Source organism: Atractosteus spatula, chromosome 10, assembly GCF_055471065.1.
Source record: "Atractosteus spatula isolate fAtrSpa1 chromosome 10, fAtrSpa1.hap1, whole genome shotgun sequence".
NCBI classification, from domain to species: domain Eukaryota; kingdom Metazoa; phylum Chordata; class Actinopteri; order Semionotiformes; family Lepisosteidae; genus Atractosteus; species Atractosteus spatula.
The window spans coordinates 11,523,872-11,547,992 of NC_142715.1; the positions used below are offsets into that span (position 1 = coordinate 11,523,872).

Genomic DNA, 24,121 nt, shown 5'->3' on the forward strand with positions numbered 1-24,121 from the left:
TCACTGATGAACTACCCGGCTTTCAGAATGCACGACGGCAAGGTTGTCCTGCTTAAGCATCTCACCGTCTTCCTCCTCGTCTTTCGAGAACACCACGCCATTGTCCTCCTGGCTCCAGCGCAGGCTGGTGTTTCTCAGCTCGGTGTGCTTGGACAGCTCTCTTGTCAGCTGCGGAGGGAACAGCACCACAGCACCCGGGTCAGAAATCGGGCTTGGTATGTCTTCCTGAATGAGAGCTGCAGTCTTTTCGCGGTGGGGAGGAAGCAATCGCTGGGCGAAACAGGGAAGCAGCAGCAGACAGCGCCTGTGGCGGGTGATAGTGGTCTGTAGTGGGAGCCGGAAGCTGGAGTGAGCGCTCTGAAAACACGGGACATAGCAGGATTTGAAGTCGCAGAACAAAGCACGGAGGCAGCCAGAGAGGCGGTGTCGAAAAAAGGCAAAGCCCGGAGCCGATAGATACCCAAGCGAAGCAGCTAAGAGACAAAGTTGAAGCGAGAAATCTTCAATGCCAAGGAGCAAACACAAGTGCGATCCAAGAGCAAGGTTGAGGGAAATGGGGTCAAAGCATCGAGGAAAACTTGACTAAGGAACGCCAAGGCTCAAGCCTGAACTACCTAAGACTGAGCGAGGAAGTGATGCCATGTGAGGGCTGATCGTCAATATACTTGGATAAGGAGGCAGGTGATGGTTAACTGTGAGCAGGTGGAACTGATCTTCCACCTCATTGCACTGTCATGGCAACTGGGTGATTGACAGGTGGCCACGTCGGTTGCTGTGGTTACTCGGGAGGGTCTTCAAGCAATCCGATGTGAGCAGGCATGACACAATAAACAAAGCCAGCAAGGGAAACGTCAGCACTTTGATATAACCACAAGCATGATCTCCAGTATTCTCTCTCTTACATTCCAGTTTAAAGCCCTTATTAACTCTGTAGCGGCGAGGCTTATTAAAATACAGGAATTAAGTTTTCTGTTCCCTTGCCAGTCCCTCTCTCCTTCACTTCAGTGGTGCTTGAGGCCACTCCATTTGGTTCACAATTAAGGTGTTTCCCTAGCTGATAGAGTGTCCTGATAAGGAACAGCTCCCCAATTCCTGAGATTCTCCAGCAACATAAGTAATCTAAATTCTGGCGCCTTAAAGTCTGTGATTCCAAGGGAAAGTGTTATTCAAAGTTGGTTTACGACTCTAAGGTCAGAGGGTATGGTTACTCATCATCAGCCAATCAGGAACTGGTAGGGCAGGTTAACCCCACGTGGGTCTCGGATGCCCATGAAACTTTCAACCAATGAACAACCTGCAGTTCCTCCAGGTAAAATCAGGCAACACAGAGAGCCTGTAAAGCGGTTCTCAGGGCAGAACAGTTGGGAAGCGCAGAACAGTTCGCAAGGAAACACAGTTCCCAAGCGCAGGACATTCTCGCAGCGCGCCTGCTGGATATTCAGCCTCAGGGTTCCACTTGAACATCCTCAGACTCAGCCCGGACCACCACGTAATGGCCAGTGTGCCCGAGTGCAGGACTTTCCTTTGTTCTAAGAGTTGAGAACGGAGGTAGCCAGCGCGTAACCTCCACCCGAGGTTAGCATCAGCAGCAAGCCTCGTGAACAGGTTGGAGGCTTGCTGCTGATGCTATTTAGCTGAATCACTATTCAGAACTAGCGCTTCATCACAAACGAACTGGTCTTCTTCCTGACCTGCTGGGACCCGCAGTCATTTTTCTCCTGTGCACAGTAAGCCAGAACTAACTAGCCGGTCTTCAGAGAGCCCACTGGTAGAGCATCGCAGTAGAAATCTCTCTCACCACGTCACAAGCAGCACCACTGCCTGGCACCGAGCCAGAGAGCGCAGATTGGACAGCAACAAGCCTCCCTTTGCTTCTTTGTGTCTGCAGGAGATCTGACTCCACACAGATTGGATGAGTATTCAACATTTTGCATTACAGCTCAAGAATTCAATTGTTACCTCAACCACAGTTGATATCAATTTAATTCCTATGAGTGATGTACTTGTTTTGAGTATCTAGTGTAGAAGTTGTAACCAAGTTCACTTACGAAACGGTCTAAATGAATGATATACTGAACGTATGTCCTCTTGGTATTGGTAACTCTTCGTGATTGAATATATACCTGTTGCATTCTGCTAACTCTCGATAAGATCTGTTATGTTTATATGCACATTTTATGTATTAATAAATATATTCTCGTGTATTAGTACCTGTGTGTGTGTGCGTTGTTTGAGTTATCCCGCAAGTTGGATTCTAATACCATGAAAAGAATCATTTTGTGACTTACTGCTACAATTAAGAATTGTCCCAGTAAATGCGCAACCCCTACATTACTGGTGCCTCGTGAGAGGAAACTACAACTCTATAACTCCACCCTATATCTTTGTGTCTATTCATATGCACCCTTAATGCAAAATGCCAAAAGGAAGATAATAGTAACTTCTTGTGTTTGTTTTGTATGGTGTTTATTAATCACTTCCACTCCCCAGTTTATAAATACTTCCAGTCTGTCCACAGCTCTGCGCTCATCTTCTCTTGCTCCCCTCCCTCCACCCCAACTTCACCCTTGAGGCTGCCTCCCTGGCTCATTCTTCACAAATGATTTCCCCAGCCAGGTGAGGTAACACTAAAATAAAAAGTACACTATCCCTTTTATATTCATCTGATTGTTTCCTCATTAGTAGATTTTGGAAGAAACTGCTAAAATGCTTTTTTTGGACTAAAGAAAATCCCCAGTAATGACTCATATTGGTAGGAACCCACTGCTTGTAATGTGTGACAACCATTTTGATTGAGTGTATTTCTGATTTCTGTATAATGTAGCAATGTGTGGCTAATTATGCATAGCATTGACTGGATTATCTTTTTTGTCTGCTGCAGCTCCACCTATACACACTGACACAGTCTAGCAGTCGATTTCTTATACCTGGACCAGAAGCCACTCCTCAACATCTGGGTCATTAGGATTCACTCCTGAGTCCATTAATATCCTCACTCTCAGCACCACCCTCTTCCCTGCGGGGGAAATAATGAAATCAGTGTAGAAGATAATAAAAGAGGCAAACCCCATTCTGAAGGAGCATTAAGTGATTCAACCTGCCTGGTCTGAGGGACAGTTATTTGGTCAAGGACGTCAAAACATCACTTACAATATTACAAAAGACTGGTGCTCCGGAGGTGGCTCCAGAGTCTATCCCAGCAAGCAAAAGGTGCAAGGCAGGGTTCACCCTGTAAGTAATGCCAGTCCGTCACAGGGCACACACCACAGCTTATTTTGCCCAAGAGCTAATTCAAAACCTACCAGCATGTCTTCGGAATGCAGGAGGCAACCCACGCAAAAACAAGGAGAACATTCAAATACGAGGCAGCAATGCTAACCACTGCACCCAGTGCACCCTGGGACCGACTCTGGGCCACCACAAGCGCAAATTGGACAAGCGGTCGCTTAGAACGAAGTGCCGGCGACATTCCCCGCAAGTTTACCCCTATAAGGCTGTCGAAGTGGCCCCGCAATAACTTACCACTGTAGCAGAAGAACGCGTAGGTGGTATTGCAATAATAGTCATTCCAGGAGCCTCTCGCGCTCCCCTGCAGATTCACAGCGCCACAGCTCTGAATGCCGCCATCATTGTTGGGCTCCCCCTCGTACCAGGGGCGGAAAGTGGAGATGTCCCCATCAGACCACTTCCAGGGCTCGGTGAACAGCCCGATCCAGACCTCCCTGCCTCCGGCCGTGACTCTTACTAACTCATTCTCGCTCTGGCTCCTCACCCAGGTCAGGTCGGTATAACGCTCTCTGCAAAACATCTGGGCTTCTGTCCAGTTCTTGTCCTCGGCCACCAGGAAGTATTGATCAGCTGCGCCTTCCCCCCCTGAAGAAGTGAACCCCAGTCAGTAGTCTGGTTGAGGGTCACGGAGCAGCCTCAGCAAGCAACAGGCTGGATACCACCTGGATGGGACGCCAGTCCACCGCACGCAGACATAAGACCTAGGGTCAGACATTCCCAGCAGCCAATTCACCCACCAGAGCGTTGGACTGTGGGGGACACTGGAGCACCTGGAGGAAACCCCCGCGAACACGGGGAGAACATGCAAACTCCACCTCGCCACCCCAGGATTTGAACCTAGGGCCCCGGTGCCGCGAGGAAGCGACGCTAACCGCTCCTTATATAGCGCTTTTCTGGACTCCACTCAAAGTGCTTTACAGGTAATGGGGACTCCCCTCCACCACCAGCAATGTGCAGCATGCACCTGGATGATGCGACGGCAGCCATAGTGCGCCAGAACGCTCCCCACACATCAGCTATCAGTGGGGAGGAGAGCAGAGTAATGAAGCCAATTCATAGATGGGGATTATTAGGAGGCCATGATTAGTAAGGGTCAATGGGAAATTTGGCCAGGACGCTGGGGTTACACCCTTACTCTTTTCGAGAAATGCCCTGGGATTTTTAATGACCACAGAGAGTCAGGACCTCGGTTTTACATCTCATCCGAAGGACGGCGCCTGTTTACAGTATAGTGTCCCCGTCACTATACTGGGGCATCAGGACCCACATGGACCGCAGGGTGAGCACCCCCTGTTGGCCCCACTAACACCTCTTCTAGCAGCAACCTTAGTTTTTCCCAGGAGGTCATCCAGGTACTGACCAGACTCACACCTGTTTAGCTTCAGTGGGTTGCCAGTTGTGAGTTGCAGGGTGATATGGCTGCATTATTATGACTACACATTCAGTATTCGTGAGAGAAAGACCGTAAAAGACTCATGGGACATTTACCTTGATAGCAAACGGAATACCTCGTGAAAGTGCAAGAGCGATCAGCCCACAACCCGCTGCTGATCATCGCCACGCAGTTCTCCTTGCCGCCGTAGTTGTTTGGTTCTCCCGTATGCCAGCTGGTAAAAGCAGACCTTCCCGCGCCGTAGAGGTAGCCCCCCCCGAGGGACCACTGCCACAGGTCCCAGACGTAGTACAAGCCGATCCAGGCGAAGCTGGTGGCTGGCTCGGCTGTGGAGAGGAGCTGCTCCAGGTCGGCTGGCCCGCTCACGGTAGCCATGTCCGTGTACTGGCCCCTGCAGTACTCCCGAGCCCCCGCCCATGTCCTGCGCTTGCTCACAAAGTGGTAGCGGTGAGGTGAGGCCAACGCCCAGAGGCCTGAAACGCGGGAGGCAGGGTTGAGGCTTAGGAGCAGTGGGTGATCAGCTCGCGATGCCTGGCCAAGCCAGCCTATGACGGGCCAACGCATTGGAGAAGCAAATCCGGTCAGGAAATGGCCCGGCACTTCTCAACCCCACATTTGTGGCTGTCGTTTTGAGTGGTTTCGTCTTCCCTGGGTTAGAATTTCAGATGGGTCTGCCCATGCACTGTGAAGTGGCACAGGGGCTAGAGCACTGCAGTTTCTAAGTGCTGGGACGCTGGGTTCAGCTCTGCTTCTGGTTTGGTTTGTATATTCGACACTGTGCTCACGCTGGGTTTCCTCTAGGGTGTTCCAGTCTCCTCGCCAGTTGAAAGGCATGCTGGTATATTCACTGACGTCTGGGAGAGTTAGTGCAGGTGTGAGTGTGTGTGCCCTGTGATGGAGTACCACTCCTTGTGCCTGCTGTTTACTGGAATAAGCTCTGGTTGTGCCACCACCCTGAACTGGATGAGGTGGAACAGGTGGGAGGATGGAATATCATATAATCAAGAGCACCTCTGATATAAATGTTGGGTGGAACGATAAATTGACACAAAGCAACGGCATCAACAAGACCAGATGATAATCCGTCTAAGGAGGTACGACCTCCAAGTTGATAGGCTGGTGGCCACAGGTTTCTTGATGAGCAATCGGCCCCTCAGTCATTTCTGTACTTCGCTCAGGTCCAGATGAGCGGACCAGTCCAGACCGCAGACGATCGCAGGGGATACAGAGGGATTAGCGGAGGCCGAGAAGCGGGCAGCAAATGAAATTCAAATGATTTAAACCAGAAACACCTGACAGATGACGTCTAACTGCAGGGTTCTGGCGTGCAGGCAGGGAAAACAAACTTCTGATGCAAAACTCAGGGAGGCGACTCAGGGAAAAGACTGAGGTGTTTATGCTGATGAGTCGTTTGCATCCTCAAAACAATGTGGGTGAGCCATAAGCCACAGGCACAAGGCAGGACAGATGAATGACTACGTTAACACAGGGACACCAGCCCATTGCAGGGCACAGATACGCCCACACTCACATCAGGGCTAATTTTCCCAGAAGTTAATTGACCCTCCAGCATGTCTCTGGACTGTGGGAGGAAACTGGGGCAAACCTATAAGAAACACACATGAACTGGAGGGACATACCACCTCCAGACAGTAGACAGCGGAACTAGAAAGATCTATCTAGGTGAGCCAAGTGCTTATGAGAGGTTAGCCATCTTGATCCTGCAGAAAGAGACTGTACCCCCAACAGAAAAAGTCTTGAACAGGTGTGCATGTGCAAAACTCTTTGCAGAAACTCCAAACTCTCCTCGCAAAGCACATAATCAAAGGACATATCGATGTCCTTTCCTGGACTCTTAATGGCTTGAATACACTCTTCATGTAATTAGACTCGATTGGCGCTGTTACAAGGCTCTCACTCATATAAATTTACCTGTCATGCTCCAGGACCAGGAGTAAATAACAGTGCTTTGATCAATTAATAAAGGCCTGGATCACCTTGACTATGATCAATTAAACAGGTGGTCTGTTCAATTAAGTAACTGAGGAATCATTGGGAACAAACATAAATAAAACCGGTGATTCAGGGTGACCTACAGTATAAGATTCACTAGACCTGAGCTCTCCCTCGGTCAGGATCAGAGAGCCCTGTACTGACTGGACCAGAGTCACAGACCCCTGGACTAACTGTACCAGAGTTACAGACCCCTGGACTGACTGGACCGAGGCGCTGGCCCTTTCAACACCGAAGTTCAGAGGTCTGAATAAACCTCTTTTTATCTTCCATCTCCGCCGATCCAAATTGGAAAGGAGAGAAAAAGCCCACATGAGGAGATTACAATACATGTACTGTATATAATCAATTTTTTTAAACCAGCCATAAATTAACCTTGGCAAACTGTCTACAACCGTTCACCGTTTTTTTTTCCCTACGACACTATATAAATTTGTGACCAATTCTAAATAAAGTAAACAAGTAGGAAGGAGCAAACGGTGTATTTGAATGAAGCTGAACACATATTTCTTTGCCTCTTTACTGGAGAACACCAAAAAGGTGCTCCAGGAAAATCCTAACAGGCCATCATGGACATCTCCCCTCTATGACACGCTTGTGAGAATGAAGAGCACGTTCAGCAACAGACTGATCCAACCGCGGTGCGACAGGGGGCGCTACAGGAGGTCATTCGTGTCTTCTGCCACCAGACTGCACCACTCATCCACTGTGTGTCTGGGATGGGGCAGCACTGACTCTGACCTGGTTTTGGACTAAACAGTAAACTCTCTGCTTCCATCGGGTTTTTTCCCTGTTTACAATTGTTTTTTGTGCAATACATGCCAGGGACTTTTGCAATATATTTACATTGTGCAATACAACTTTTTTGTGTACTGTTCTGGCTTGCTCTTTGTATATTCTGGACTGTGAGCGACTCTTCTTAGTGCACTTCTCACTGACTGTACTGATTGGATTGTGTTGTTGTATTGTTGTATCATATCGTTACACTGTCGCTGTGTTGACAGTGCTGCTGTCGCACTGCAATTTCCCCTCATGGGATCAATAAAGTATCTGTCGATAAGTAACCGTCGTTGTGCTTCAGATAGTTACAGAGAGCTGGTGACACAGTTCTGTTCACATACTGGGGTTGCCCTCCCATCTATCCAGGACATTTATGACAGACGGTGCTTGAGGAACGCTCTAAGCATCATCAAAGATCCCACACACCCCGGCTACAAACTGTATGACCCTCTACCATCTGGAAAACGGTACCTGAGCATTCGGGCCTGGGCTACCAGACTCAGAGACAGTTTTTACCCCCGCACTAATAAACTATTAAACTCCCAGCCTCTCTCACTCTCACCTCACCTCTCACCTATGATCTGAACCTCACAGTGCCTTACCAAAAACTCAAACATACATTGAAATCTACCTCTACCTTACATGTCAAAAAGCTCACTCCCCATAATTTCTGTCCTTTTATTTCATTCTGTTGATGCATGTTTTTGCACATCTGACGTTGTTTTGCACATTACCTGTTACCTTTTGTTGTTTTGCACATTGCCTGTTGTTGTTTTTGCACACTGCCTGTTGTCTCTGTCTTTCTTTTATTATACAATTGTATTGTTGTTTTTTTGTATTACTTATGGTCTGAGAGCTAGCTAAATAGCTTTTCGTTCTACCATATACCTGTATATGAGTATAATGACAATGAACTTGAACTTGAACTTGAATACTGTGCAGTAATGCAACATCATCCATCCAAACAGAGGTTTGGGGTTAGTAAACACAAATGAAAAAAGGACACACTAACCTGAGACGATCAAGGTGAGGCATGCCTTCTTAGCCATCACTGCGGGTCGGCGATCTGCAATCAGAGAAACACTTAAGAGCTCCTTTCAGATTTCTTTGATTTTCATTTAGATGTAGTTTCCAATTAGCTTCCGGCCCTTAGTGGCCCAGATGGGAACTTGGCTTTGCTGGACAAAAGCAACATAATAAAGACATAATACGTGATCAATTTACCAAGACCTGTGATGGAGTGGCGTCCTGTCCAGGATGTAGCCTGCCTAGTGCCCTTTGCTTGCCAGAACAGGTCCTGTGGCCCTGAATTGATAAGATCAGATCACTTTTATTGGCCATATTCAATTTCTTGCATTAGGAATTTTTCTTTTCACAGACCCCAGTTTGCTCTCCATGAGACACACAGAGAGGGAGAGAGAAGCTGGGGGTCAGAGCGCAGGGTCGGCCATTTATACGGCACCCCTGGAGCAGCTGGGGTTCAGGGCCTTGCTCAGGGGCCCAAATGAGTAGGATACCTCTGCCAGCTGCGGGACTTGAACCGACAAACCCTTCCAGCCCCAGGCGCAGAGCCTGAGCCACAGAGACACCGATTTTGTTTTCACTGGATAAGCAGTGACTTAAAGCAAGGTGTTGTCATGTAAATAAAGGAGAAGCTGATAATTTATCATCTTTCTCATCAGGTTCTCCCTGGGTCAACATCGCTTGACCAGTACACTTTCACTTAAGGTAGAGCCTGGCTTTGGAGTCGCCAATTACTCAAATAAAGCAACTGACCACTCCCTCTTCAGAACAGGTTGCACTGCGGGCTACAGTGAAGTAAACACTCTTTTTGAGCCCTGTCGGTACGCTGGGTACCCTACCCGCTAAAACGTTCCCAGACTCTCAAATGAACAAGGCTTACATTTCTCGCAGGTTTGGACATTTACAATCTTTAAAATGTCCTGAAATTTCCCTATAACTGTTAAAAGCTCCCTCCACACCCTGAAACAATAACATCGGGATTTCCTAACAGGTCACTCATTCTTACACAGTGTTTCTGAAACTTTGCACTTCTGTAATTCTTTGTCGATTTGCGTTGCTCCCCGACATTTTTTTCCCCCTCTAGTTTAGTCACCACTCACCGTTCTTTTCCCCTCTGGAAGCGGGGGGTGTCTCCGACCCGCCTGGGACGCTAGGTAGACGCAGACTGTTTCCAGGCCTGTACAGCCCTCGGTCTCTCCTCCGATCACCTAGCTGCGGTCCCCATGGAAACCATTCGGGCTTAGCGAGGCCCAATCTTATTGGTTCTCTGCCAGGACAATATTCAAATCGGACTCCCCCCACCCCATGCCAGGTGCCTAGGCAAATCAGTCTCTCTGCTTTACTTTGGGATCATTTTAATTTAAATCCCTGGCAAATCAATTTCATCTGCTGCTCGAGGTTTTGATTTATATCCACGGGGGGGGGGGGGTGGTAAATGTGTTTTCTTACGGTTGGGGTCCAGCAAAACCAATAGGACAAAGACAAAACACTGTCAACAAAGAAGGTGGCGCAACAAAGTTTCAGCCAATTATTTCAGAAAATTAGTTTACACTGTTTAGAAGTCAGACGGTGGCACGGTTCTGGTACAGTGGTTAGTACCCTTTGATGGCCTGGCACCCCGTCCATCAAAGGTACACTGACAGGCTGAAAGAACTCTTTAGTCTGAAGGAACTGAGTCTCTTCAGTCTGAAGGGTGTGTCCCACACTGACAGGCTGGAGGAACTGAGTCTCTTTAGTCTGAAGGGAGCGTCCCACACTGACAGATTAAAGAAACTGAGTCTCTTTAGTCTGAAGGGAGTGAACCCAGGTGCCCTGTGCTGAGCCAGGATCAGGGTGGAGTGGCGATTGCCATGATCCGGCGAGCACAAAGCTTCATCAGCTGCCCGTTGCCACAGGAGGTAAGAGGATGTCCAGTGGTGACGTGCTTCCCTGTCCGTCGTGGCAGTGAACAGGTACTGGTTACAGGATCTCTAAAAAAGGAAATAAAGACTGAAATCAGATCCGACTTACCATGCTGCCACGGCGACGGTGCACTGCCCAGTGAAAGTGGCAGCCTGTCCCTGGACTGTGGGTGGAAACTGGAGCACCTGGAGGAAACCCCCACAGACCAGGGAGAGAACATGCAAACTCCACACAGACAGCACCCGCACCCCAGGTCCAGCACTGTGAAGCATGCCCGACGATGCGGAAGGGCTTTTACAAATGAGTGTGTAACTCACACTGGTGCCCAGGATGGCCTGCTACCGGAACGCAACCTAATTTTCTTAATGCAGTTTGTTCGAAGCGGTTCGCAGGAGCTGGAGGTGAGGACTGAGCTGGGGTCCAGTGTGCGAGAGTGACTGCTGATGTCGTGTGTGTGTGTGTGTGTGTGTGTCTGGATCATTGTGAGCGCCGTCAGGTTTGTGTATTTGTTTAAACAAGAGGACGTGTCTGTGCGGGTCTGACTCTGTGTGAGGGTGCAGCTCTAACTGTGTGCGCGTGCGGGCCTGTCTATCTCTCTACAATGCATGAGGGGCTAAATCTGCCTCCGAGAACTCGACTTTTCAGGAGAAAAATCTATGAAAAGGCACGGCCTGGACCTCTTCTCTTGCTCCCAACGTATAATGCGCGTTACACACTGGTTGATGAAGCTGGTGTCTTCAGCTGTAACCCTAGCTATTTATGCAAACAGCTCTTTTATGAAAAGCAGCTCTAGGCCTAGACAAGAGGAAATGATTAAACAAATCTTGGATTTATGGCTTATTCAAAGCAGACTGAGAGCTGCTATACTGTATGTAGGAGCCAGAGATGAAGAATGAACTATTTAAGGAAATCAGGAGTGTGAGAGAGGGAGTGTGTGTTTTTCCTCCCAATAGAGAAGGCTTGTGGTTCTTTATGCTTTTCTGCACAGGCTGCCAACGTGAGTACGTGTTGGGTTCTTGGTTTGAATGCTCGAGTTGTCAGGTTGGCGTTTTTTGTTCCTCTTGGAGCCCATAATTATGAACAAGGCGTTTAAGGACGTCTCTGTGCGGGTGTGCATTTGTAATGACGTGTGTGTGCCTCTCTGTTTCAGTATAAAAAATGCATTTAAGATATTCAGCCTTTTCATGTTCTTAATATTCTTTCCTTCTTGACAATAATAACTAAGGTGGCTGCTGGAAGAGGTGTTACTGGGGCCAGGAGGGGGTGCTCACCCTGCGGTCTGTGTGGGTCCTAATGCCCCAGTATAGTGATGGGGACACTGGACTGTAAACAGGCGCCGTCCTTTGGATGAGACGTAAAACCAAGGTCCTGACTCTCTGTGGTCATTAAAAATCCCAGGGTGTTTCTCGAAAAGAGTAGGGGTTTTACCCCAGTGTCCTGGCCAAATTTCCCATTGACCCTTACCAATCATGGCCTCCTAATAACCCCCATTTATGAATTGGCTTCATTACTCTGCTCTCCTCCCCACTGATAGCTGGTGTGTGGGGAGCGTTCTGGTGCACTATGGCTGCCGTCGCATCATCCAGGTGGATGCTGCACATTGGTGGTGGTGGAGGGGAGTCCCCATGTCCTGCAAAGCGCTTTGAGTGGAGTGTCCAGAAAAGCACTATATAAGTGTAAGCAATTATTATTAATTATAATGTAATAAGTCCATTATTTCTCACCACTCCATTGCAAGGCATACACAACACAAACACCAGGAGCAATTATCTCAGAAGCCATTTAACCTCACAGAAGAAATAAAAGGTGTTAAAAGTTAGTATCTCTTTTAGGTGAGGACAGACTGGATCAAACAAAAACAACATTTGAAGTGAATTGCAAATGTATTGAGTCGTGATGCAACTGCAACTTGAACCTAACATGACTGGGGCGTGCATTTTTTAAAAATTGCATTTTCACAGCTGAAATACAAAATGAAGCTGATTGCAGTCCAAACTCAAGGTATTGTTGTAAAACTAAATATTCAACATGTTTCTACCTGTCCCTTTTCAGCTCACTCAGAAGTCCACAGCCTGCAGCCTGGTGCCTCTCTGTCTCTCCCCCTCCACACTGCTGGTCCAGTGGAGGTGCTGTTTGATCCTGCAGGATCTGTCCAGTCTCGTATAGTCTTACTGAGCAGCGCAGGGCTCCCATGCCCCAGGTACGAACAGTGAGTGTCAGTGCAGAACAGCTCTCTGACACTCTGCTCCCTCACTCCAGCTGATCAGGGCAACTACACAGTGAGGGACCTTAAGGGAAGCAGTATCAGCACTGTGATTGCACTGTGGGTGGTGAGCAGGTCTACAGTAGGGTCACTAGAGGGCTCTATATTCTTGACAGAGTGTGTTCTTATATCATCCTCTGTCCTGATTGTCTTTCAGCTCACAAAGACACTGTCACCCTGCAGCCTGAAGCCTCTCTGTCTGTCCCTCTGTTCACTGGAGAGCCAGTGAAGGTGCTGTTTGATCCTGCAGGAGGTGGAAACTGGACCTCAGTGTGTTCTGTCCAGAACAGCACAGCCAGCTGTGTCCCCCAGTACAGAGACAGAGTGTCAGTGAGGGACAGCTCTCTGACAGTGCGCTCCCTCACTCCAGCTGATCAGGGCAACTACACAGTGAGGGACCTTCAGGGATACACTATCAGCACTGTGATCATCACTGTGGGAGGTGAGCAGGTCTACAGTAGGGTCACTAGAGGGCTCTATATTCTTGACCGAGTGTGTTCTTGTATCATCTGTCCTGATTGACTTTCAGCTCACAGAGTTATTCTCACCCTGAAGCCTGGAGCCTCTCTGTCTGTCCCACTGCTCACTGCACTGGAGAGCCAGTGGAGGTGCTGTTTGATCCTGCAGGAGGTGGATACTGGACCTCAGTGTGTTCTGTCCAGAACAGCACAGCCAGCTGTGTCCCCCAATACAGAGACAGTGTCAGTGCAGAACAGCTCTCTGACACTGCACTCCCTCACTCCAGCTGATCAGGGGAGCTACACAGTGAGGAACCTTCAGGGAAACACCATCAGCACTCTGATTGTTACTGTGGGAGGAGAATGAATTCTGGTATCCGAGAGCTTTTTGCAGAATGAGGCTGGAAAACGTGGAGTGTAGCTTGTGCCTGGCCTGAACCCTCTCCAATGGCTGAGCGATGTGTATCTGCAGCTCTTGCAATGCAGCTCAGCACTTGCAATGGAACTACACCCTGAATCAGGACAGTGTGGGGGGCAGTGCACTATGGGAGTTGTAGTTCCTGCCAATTGGGGAAACGCCCCTCAGGACTACATTTTCACATTGGCTGTCCACACGTGGCCTCGCACTCCCGGAAAACGTCCCCACGCTTATGTCCACGCTTACTGTTCCAGGCACCAGAAGGCAGACACATAAGTGCTTGCAGGATTATTTTGCTCCAGATATGGGAAAAAAAATTAAGAGCATAATCTGACATGCAAAACTCCCCTTCCTGTCGACAGTTGTCCTGTGACACGTGAACTTAGTTTATAAATCTTGAAATAAAGTTGAGTTTTTACCACTCTGCACTATCTCTGACTTTATAAAGCATGGAATGTCTACCCGGAACCAGCACATGACTTTATTGGTTTTCAATGAGACAGCACTTCAGAAGGAGCTAGTGATGCTTTACTAGCTGTTTTTTGTGAGTTATTTTCCCATGTAGATCAGATAACTTTATTGGCCATATCAGGCATAGATCCTGAGCCACAGAGCCATCGCTCTGCCCTGGTACCCATATCTGACCTATATGTTGGGATCAGATCTCAAGCTCATTACATTATTCTTTACGGATATTAATTCCCCTTTTGCTAGACGTTGCATTATTTTTAAGGAACATAAGCTGGCCTTACAATGGGACCTCTCAGTACTGTATTTGGTAGCTGCAAGTGAACCACAAACTCTGTTTAACTGGCGGTCTATAACCCGCCTCTATTCCATTTATTCTTATGGGAAAAGAACTCGAAACTAGAAAGTTCCCAAGGATTATCATTAATTATTATTATTGTCTTTCCCTTCTCCTCCAGTCTCACAGGACCAACTGCTCCAGGACGAGCTCGTGTCCTCTCCATCCTCATCCCTGTCCTGACTGTCCAGTCTGCCCTAGGAGTCCTGGCTGGTCTGTATTATAGCAAGACCAGGAGAGAGAACCAGGCAGGAGACAGGCCTGTGAGATTCTCTGCCATTCAAGATGGTGACAATAGAGAGACGGGAGAGGAGGAGGCACAGCCAGAGAGGAGAGAGTCTAGGAGAGGAGAGACGCACACTGCTGGCGATGATGGAGAAACAGGAGAGGAGGCACAGCGAGAAAGGAGAGAGTCTGGGATGCACACTGCTGGTGACGATGGAGAGACGGGAGAGCAGGAGGCACAGCCAGAGAGGAGAGAGTCTGGGAGAGGAGACACACACACTGCTGGTGCCATCGGAGACGCAGGAGATGAAGAAGCACAGACCCTCCCCTGTGCTGCAGTGCATAAGATCTGTCCTCATCTGTTTGACAGGACTATTGTAAAACCTGACATTAGAAGACACATCCCTGATACACATCAAAGGGTAGACGTTTTCTTTTTGAACTAAACAATACGCTCTAAGCATGTTAGTCCCTTCAGCAGCGCTGGCGGCAGGGGGTTTCTTGTTGAAACGGAGCAGTTGCAAAGCCCCCTTTTTGCTGGTGCAGAATGATCACTGTGCGTCTCCCAGGTGGGGTTACTGGTGCAGAGTGATCACTGTGCGTCTCCCAGGTGGGGTTGCTGGTGCAGAATGATCACTGTGCGTCTCCCAGGTGGGTTTACTGGTGCAGAGTGATCACTGTGTGTCTCCCAGGTGGGGTTACTGGTGCAGAGCGATCACTGTGCATCTCCCAGGTGGGATTACTGGTGCAGAATGATCACTGTGCGTCACCCAGGTGGGATGCTGGTGCAGAACGATCACTGTGTGTCTCCCAGGTGGGGCATCTGGTGCAGGACGATCACTGTGCGTCTCTCAAGTGGGGCTGCTGGTGCAGAACGATCACTGTGCGTCTCCCAGGTGGGGTTACTGGTGCAGAACGATCACTGTGCGTCTCCCAGGTGGGGTTACTGGTGCAGAAAGATCACTGTGCATCTCCCATGTGTGGTAGCAGTTCAGTGGGGAGTATATCCCCTCCTACATATAAACTACTATCTGGGTGAAAGGTGTTATATAAATGCAAGGAATTCTTTATCATTACTAGTATTTTCTGAATCTAGCCTTTGAGCCACAGGAACACATTTGTTTTGAACAATGGAAGGGATTTTTTCTACTGGTGCGCACAGCAGATGCTGGTCAGTTCCAGATCCAGATAAAATGAGGTGCCAAATTTGAGGAGAAAAAAATCGAATGTAAAAAATGGGAAGCTTAAGAAAGACACATTAAATAATGCACAATGCTATTATTTCAATCGACTGAGGAACTTGGGAAGGGTGTAGGAATTCTAATTCATTTCTATACATTTGTGTCAATTTACTAGGGAGGAGTGGTGGCCCTATACAATTTCTTGCATGAGGAATGTGTCTTTTCACAGACCCCAGCTTGCTCTCCATGAGACACATAGACAGAGAGAGAGAAGCTGGGGGTCAGAGCACAGGGTCAGCCATTGTACAGAACCCCTGGAGCAGTTGGGGTGAAGGGCCTCACTCAGGGGCTTCTGCCAGCCACAGGATTTGAACCAGCTATCTTCCAGCCACAGGCACAGATCCTTAGCCATAGAGCCACAATCTTGTTAAATAAATAGATATCCTGATCATGTTGATACTGCTCATTTGTGTAATTAACTTTTAGGCTCTTTAATGCGACTTCAAGAACACTACCTTCTGAAGAAGTGCTTAAAACTGTGAACGTGATCTCTCGGACCGTTCTCCAGACATCTTCAGAGCTCTGTGAACTTGAACTCTTTTAACGTTTGCCAGTTTCCAGAACCAGCGAGAAGCGTAGCTTCTCAAGACTAAACTTGTTTTAAAAAAATGAACAACACTACAATTGAAACCAATGACATTAGAACAGGGTATTTTTAAAAATATTTTGTCAAGTTTTACTTCTTGCTATGTTCTATGAGGTGCTAATGACCGTTAAAGCTTTGTAGAGTTAGGACTGATTTTGTTTTTTTATAATAAAAATTAACATTCCGGTTAACATTCTTAATGCGTTTTGGGTATTAAATCAGCCTGAGATATCCAGATGTACTGCTGTGTCAACAACTGTGCTGTTGTGCCCAAATCTATCCTGAAAATTGTCTCTGTATTTTAATTGAAGCTTTTCATAAAAATTTGGTTAAACTCACAAATCGGACCCTGGACACTGTCTCTGCACGTATCCAAGCCCCTCTCACACAGGTTTACCAGTGACTGCAATCCCAACTACAATCCTTCATTCGAAAGCTGTTCAGATCGTGGCTGGGGGCTCCAAAATGTGCTGATAGGAGTTTCCCCACCCCCACACCCCCAGGAGAGGGCACTGACAGAAGAAAAATCACAAAGCAACTCACTAAAGTCGTGTCTGTGCCACAGTTCTTAGTGGAGAGTGGCACAGCAGGGCACAGGGGGGCACAATTCAATTCTGGACCTGGGGGGGGGCTGTCTCTGTGGAGTTTGCATGTTCCCCTCCGTTCGCATGGGTTTCCTACTTGGGTGTGCTGGTTTCATCCCCCAGTCCAAAGGGATGCTGCTGGGTTTCAATGGCTTCTGGGAAAATTGGTCCCGCTGTGTGTGTGTGTGTGTGTGTGTGTGTGTGTGTGAGTGAGTGACTCAGAGGGCTGCCTGTGTGGAGTCTGCATGTTCTCCCTGTGTTGGCCTGAATTTCCTCCAGGTGGTCCGGTTTCCTCCCACAGTCCAGAACGGGCTCTGATGTTAGTCTGTGTCTATGATGGACTGGTGTTAGTGGGGCCAGCAGGGGGTGCTCACCCTGCGCTCTGTGTGGGTCCTCATGCCCCAGTAAAGTGACGGGGACACTGGACTGTAATATCTCCGGCCTCACAAGCTGTTCACACACGTGGCGGTTTTCGTTCAGCTGCTGCTGCTGTATTTTTTTTTATTTTGAGGGGTTGTGGGTCACCCAGTCTGCGGCTCACCTCTTACCCCCGGGGCAGGCAAGCCAAGCGCAGATCCCTGGGTCTTTCGCCGTCAGCAAAGGTGCGCTATCGGGGGATAGGTGGTGGCCTCTGCTCTGCTGCAGGGCAGTCTCTGCTGGGGGTGGGAGCTGAGGTAAATGGAGGAGTAGAGCACTGTGGTGTCTTCTTCCTGCTCGCAGAGAGACAGACAAACACACACACAGAGGTGTACTGAGCTCAGCTCAAGAGCTCTTGATCTTGTCTATTCTTGTACATGCCTCCAGGAAACTCACAGTACGCACACAGAGCAAGGACAGCTGAGGTTCAACACACAGACACACTGAGACTCAGCTGGAGTCAGATGAGCTGTTAATAAACTTTCATTTAAAAACACACTCATGGACCAGCACATAGAGTAAACTCTCAGTGTACAGACACACTAAAGACCAGAGATTCAACACACTTCAGCTTGAGTGAGGCTGGAGTCAGATGAGCTGTTGACAAACTCATTTTCTCTCAGATACACTTACTTATGGACCAGCACACATAGTAATCTAACAGTTTGCACGCGGAGCAAAGACCCGAGATTAAACACACACACACACACACACACTGAAACTCAGCTTGAGTGACGCTGGAGTCAGATGAGCTGTCGACAAACTCATGTTCTCTTAGATACCCCTCCAGCTTCCTGTATACCAGCACCCACAGTCGTCTTGCAGTGTACAGTTAGAGCCAAGCAAAATGAGACTCCACACAGACACAGCGAGACTCAGCTTGAGTGAGGCTGGAGTCAGATGAGCTGTTAATAAACTTGCTTTAATTTCAAAACACCTTCTGATGTAGCAGCACATAGAGTAAACTCTCAGTGTAAAGACACACTAAAGACCAGAGATTCAACACACACACACACTGAGACTCAGCTTGAGTGAGGCTGGAGTCTGATGAGCTGTTGAGAAACGTACTTTCTCTCAGATACCCCTCCACCTTCCTGTATACCAGCACCCACAGGAATCTCACTGTGTACAGACGCAGCCAAGAAACTGAGACCACACACACACACACACACACACACACACACACACACACACACACACCAAGACTCAGCTTGAGTGAGGCTGGAGTCAGATGAGCTGTCGACAGAGTCATTTTCTCTCAGATACACTTACTTATGGACCAGCACACATAGTAATCTAACAGTTTGCACGCGGAGCAAGGACACGAGATTACACACACACACTCACACACTCACAGAGGATAACACACCCAGGCTTATTCTACGCAGAGCTTGTCTTTGCTGAGCCAGAATGAGTCGCGGTTTCCTCCCACATGTCTGAGCTTGTGTTCTGGTCAGAGCTGAAGATATGGGTCAGTTTGTGTGTGTGGAATCTGCGGTCTTTGCTCTGTCTGCATACTGACAAAGAAGACAAGCTCTACGTAGAATAACAGTTAGTTATCCTCTGTATCTGTGTGTGTGTGTGTGTGTGTGTGTGGAATCTGTGGTCTTTGCTCTGTCTGCATACTGACAAAGAAAACAAGCTCTGCGTAGAATAACAGTGTGCTATCCTCTGTATGTGTGTGTGTCTGTGTGTAATCTTGGGTCTTAGTTCCGTGTGCAAACTGTTAGATTACCAGGTGTGCATAATGTGAGTTTAGTATGTGTGCTGGTCCATAAGAAGGTGTTTTGAAATATAAGCAAGTTTATTAACAGCTCATCTGACTCAAGCCTCACTCAAGCTGAGTCTTGCTGTGTCTGTGTGGAGTCTCATTTTGCTTGGCTCTGTCTGTAAACTGCAAGACGACTGTGGGTGCTGGTATACAGGAAGCTGGAGGGGTATCTGAGAGAAAGTATGTTTGTCAACAGCTCATCTGACTCCAGCTGAGTCTCAGTGTGTGTGTGTGGTCTTTAGTGTGTCTGTATATTGTGAGTTTACTCTACATAAGGAAGTGTATCTTGAGTGAAACTGTCTTACAGACTCCTACAGTATGTCTCGGATTTCACTGCTGGCCTGGCCAGGCCAAATATCGGCAGTTGTTTTATTTGCGTGTGGTTACCGGGTCATCGTCGAGACTGTTCCCGTCCCTTTTGCTCCGCCTGTTTCCCACGGCTCTTCGGTGGCGGCCACAAGGACAGATGGAGGGACAGAAATGAAGAAGCATGAGAAGCCTGCTTTCAGTGCACTGACTGAGCTCCGGGGAGTGTCCTACAGGGACAGGAGGTGGAGGAAGGGAAGGGTCTCCTGTCCCGATCGGTGGATCGCATTCAGACTAAAGAGGTTCAGTTTCTTCAGACTAAAGAGACTCAGTTCCTCCAGCCAGTCAGTGTAGGACACTCCCTTTTGACTGAAGAGACTCAGTTCCTCCAGCCTGGCAGTATGGGACACTCCCTTCAGACTAAAGAGACTCAGTTCCTCCGGCCTGGCAGTGTGGGACACTCCCTTAAGACTAAAGAGACTCAGTTCCTCCAGCCTGGCAGTACTGTATAGTTCTTTCCCTTAAGGGAAAGAACAATTTCAATTAAGGGAAAGAACAATATCTATTTCAGAAAGTGGGCACAGTACTCCAGTCTGATCGAGAGGTGCTCTGACCTGGTCGGTGGGAGAGGCAGTAGGTGCAGCAGGAGCAGATCACAGCCAGCGTCACAGCTGTGCAGCCCTATGTTATGATCCCTGCCTCCCGGCAACAAAAGAGGCAGAAGAAGGCGTAGTCTTAGTTCATTAGTCTACCTATCAGTGTACGCTTTCACCACCACACACCTACGTCTCATCTTGTATTTAAGCACTAGTCTTTCCCTACCTCCTTGCTCAGTATTGGTTTTCCTTTCGAGCTACTTAGTTGCGCTACGCCTTCTACCTCTTCGTACTGTTCTGGTTCCGACTTTGGTTTCTCCCCTTTTACTACGTTTTTTGGATTACGGTCTGGCTTTGGCTACTCTCTCCCTGTTTGGATCACTGGCTTCCCCTGGACTCTCGGCTCTCTCCTTCGACTTCGGTATTTGGATCACGACTTGTCTCTATCGGCTCCTGCAAGTGGGTTCATTACTTGGTTTCGGTTTCACTGGCCGAATCCTTAACAGAATACTGAGCCACTTAACATGGACCCAGCGGAGCAAGAGGAATTTTGCTCGGTTTTGGATCAGCACTGGCAAGCTTTACTCCAGTTACAGGCTTCCGTCCAACAGATTTCAGCGCACCTGTCGGCAATGCCGCCTACCAGTAATAGTGAAAGTAACGCTGGAGCTGCCGCTTCGGCTCCGCCCCCGCCGGCTTCTACACCCGCTCCTCGACCTCTTCCACTTACACCACCTGACAGGTTTGACGGCAACCCTACGAGATGTCGGGGCTTCTTAGCACAGTGTGCGCTGGTTTTCAGGCTCCATCCGGAAACTTTTTTTTCTCCTCAAGACAAGATTGCCTTCATAGTTTCTCTGTTAACTGGCCGTGCTCTGGATTGGGCAACTGCCCTACTAGATCGCAGGGCTCCTGAGGTACAGGACTATGATCTCTTTTTAGAGAAATTTAAGGGTTTTTTTGTCGTTCCTCAGCTGGACAAGACTCCGCCTACCGCCTCTCATCTATCCGCCAGGGCCGCAGGTCTGCCCAGGATTATGCCATAGACTTTCGAGTAGCAGCAGCAGAGACTCACTGGGAGGATGAGGTCCTAATTTTTCTTTTTCTGCAAGGGTTATGTGAAGAAATAATCACCTGGTAACACCTCTGTCTCATCTTGTATTTAAGCACTAGTCTTTCCCTACCTCCTCGCTCAGTATTGGTTTTCCTTTCGAGCTACTTAGTTGCGCTACGCCTTCTACCTCTTCATACTGTTCAGGTTCCGACTTTGGTTTCTCCCCTTTTACTATGTTTTTTGGATTACGGCTCAGCTTCGGTTGCTCTCTCTCAGTTTGGATCTCTGGCTTCCCCTGGACTCTCGGCTCTCTCCTTCGTCTACGGTATTTGGATCACGACTTGTCTCTATCGGCTCCTGCAAGTGGGTTCATTACTTGGTTTCAGTTTCACTAGCCGAATCCTTAACAAGTAGCTAAATACACAGGCCACACTGCTCCAGTTGAGGCTCAAACTCACAACCTCAGCATGACTTTGCTGTGCATTGCTGTATAAGCACCGCGCGCTGTCCGACTGCGCCACTGGAGCTGTTTAACACCCTCTCCTCATACAGACTGACGCTGCAGAAACACAGGCTGCAAACAGGGTTTCGGTTGTGGATCCATCTCCACATGGGGGAAAGGGACAGTAAAATAGCAAGGAAAATACAAGAGAAGAAACGGAAAGAATTGTGCTCACTGCAAATTAAGAAGGAAATAGGTGGCCGAATACGTAAAACAACTCAGCAGATAATTTCTAATGACATTCTTTGGTGACAATCAGCAGCCAGATTTCTCTTTAGGTTCAGCTCTGCAGTATGAACGTACATTCTCCGAGATTGGTTAGTTATATGTGATCAGCTGATATTAAATAGGACTAATAAGAATCAATACAATCTGGCAAAATAACCTTTGTACATGATCTGGGATGTGACTGGTGAAATTTCAGCACAGTTGCTACCCCCTTTATAAAGGGTGTGCACACTTATACAACCAAGACATTGAAAGCTTTTTTTTATTATTGTTCCAAAAAATGTTCCATTTGTTTTCTTTCTTAAATGTTGTTGATTAAAAGATCTTATTAAATGTGAAAAAATCTGATTGTGAAAAGGTCAAAATGTTAGTGAAAAAATCAGTAATGTGAGGAAAGATGAATTGTGGGAGCCCCTTGACTCCTCGTGTCGTTCTGTATTTCTCTCTCATTCTACTGGGAGTGGTGCCGTCGCTTCTGGATAAAGTCTGTCAGTGGTCATTCCAGATGGGCCAGGTATGACTGCACTTCGGCACAAGAAGAGACATGTGATTTGCGAGGATCCCGGCTGTGTCTTCTTTTTTTTTTTAGAGCCCAGATAGCTCAGTTGGTAGCGCATCAGACATTTAATCTGAGGGTCCACACTCCACGTAGATAAATTAAAAGAAATCACAGTAGAGTAAAGGACACGCAGTGAGGAGCTCCCGCAGTGAGTACTCTTGAATACGAAAAGAGGAAAGGCGCACTGCACATCTGCGGAACATCGCAAAGTAATTTTTTTTATTAAAGGTTCAAGGAAACCTGAATATGTTTGCTAGAAGTATTTCAGAATCACAGTCAAATCGAGTACGATTGCTGCACTGATCTGCCGTGTGAAATTAGAATACTGCTTGTGCGTTGTATAAAATACGCTGTTCAAAGCTTTTCTAAAACTACAGAGATACGTTTCGGAATGCGTCTTCCTGTAAAAATAAAATCTCTACACGGGCGCTATACGCAGAGTCTGAAGCTTGCTTAACAGAAGAACTATATTCAGAGGGCCAAAGAAGTGAATATTTCACCAAGTGAGAGAAAGCATCTCGGAAAAAGGAGGTGCAGTCTCTTCCATGCAGCATAACACCACAAAGACAGACTACAAGTGCTGAAAAGCTGCTATCAAGCGTAACCCGGCCGAGCGCTCTAAGGAGCTGGATTAAAGCTCCGTCTCTTCGAGGGCGTGAGTTGGAATCCCACTGCTGCCCAGTATCTCCTTGTTAAGAATCATGGTTTTGTTGTTGTAGATTCTGCGCGATTAAATCAGTTTCAATAGAATTAATTTGAACAGTCATATTTGTTTTATTCCTCCTACCATGGCAATTTGTGCTCAAAGATTGAACTTTTTTGTATTTTAAAAAAACGTGCTAGCCTTGATGGGAAAGTAAGCGGAACCGCAGGCGTGGTGGCCAAGTGGTAAGACGTCGGTATCGATAAGGTCAATAATCTGTTAAACATTTTATGCCATTTTTTCCATAGATGATGTTCACCTTGGAACAGTGAGAAAGGCATACCTGGATGCAGTTGAACCATCACCTTACTATTATTTTAGTCCCAACGTGGCTGCACTAAGCAATTGTACCACAGAGACTCCAACGAGTTGGTTTTCTCCATTTGCAGTTTTGGGTAAAAAATAATCTGCACTTTTAAGCAAGTATTGTATTTCAAATTTTGCAAATTTCTTGAAAAACGTTGTTTCAGAGAGAAACTGAGTAGACAGGGATAGCCCAGTCAGTAGAATATCGAACTTTTTATCTCTAGGTCCCTAGTCAGGCGACTGATTTTCTTGCAACTACTGTGAACCTGCGAAATAGATGGTCTTTTGTCCCTCAGTTTTTCAAGTTGTTCTATGAATGTTTAAAATGTTCAATATTTTTCATGCTCTTAAGCACTTTCCGTCACAAAGTTTATGGTGTTCTTGGTGCTGTGCTGCACGTAGATAATGTAGACAAGAGCACAGGTAACAATACAGGACAAGCAGTGAGGAGCTCCCGTAGCTTTCAACTCAGTGCAGAGTCCAGAGGGAGGCCTAGGTCACTAAACGATGAACAGGTATCTAATAATGACGTTCACGAAGGTGACAATATGTTTTTTTCAACATATCCTTACATTTACCCGTACAGCACAACGTATTTTCTATACCCTCAAATCCCCAATGTAACTACTTTCTCCTGAAAAACACAAGTATAGAGTGAAATCACAATAACTTATACAACAAATCTATTCAAACACCCAGA

At 47.6% G+C, this 24,121-nt stretch overlaps 1 protein-coding gene across 1 annotated transcript; it reads right to left on the minus strand.

The window, feature by feature from the left end:
* Positions 1–8,523, minus strand: LOC148825065 (C-type mannose receptor 2-like). Its single transcript, XM_088926199.1, has 5 exons — positions 8,487–8,523; positions 4,777–5,154; positions 3,523–3,873; positions 2,928–3,016; positions 1–168 (listed from the first exon to the last, which is right to left on the minus strand). The coding sequence occupies exons 1-5, from the start codon at positions 8,521–8,523 to the stop codon at positions 1–3; spliced, it is 1,023 nt and encodes a 340-aa protein (XP_088782325.1).
* Positions 8,524–24,121: the final 15,598 nt, after the last annotated feature.

Coding starts and splice junctions, on each gene's coding strand:
- LOC148825065 (XM_088926199.1), bottom strand. CDS start 8,523: ATGGCTAAGAAGGCATGCCTCACCTTGATCGTCTCAG. Junction 3,017..3,522: donor CGCGTTCTTCTGCTACAGTG/GTAAGTTATTGC, acceptor TTTCCCCCGCAG/GGAAGAGGGTGGTGCTGAGA. Junction 169..2,927: donor AGGAGTGGCTTCTGGTCCAG/GTATAAGAAATC, acceptor TTCCCTCCGCAG/CTGACAAGAGAGCTGTCCAA.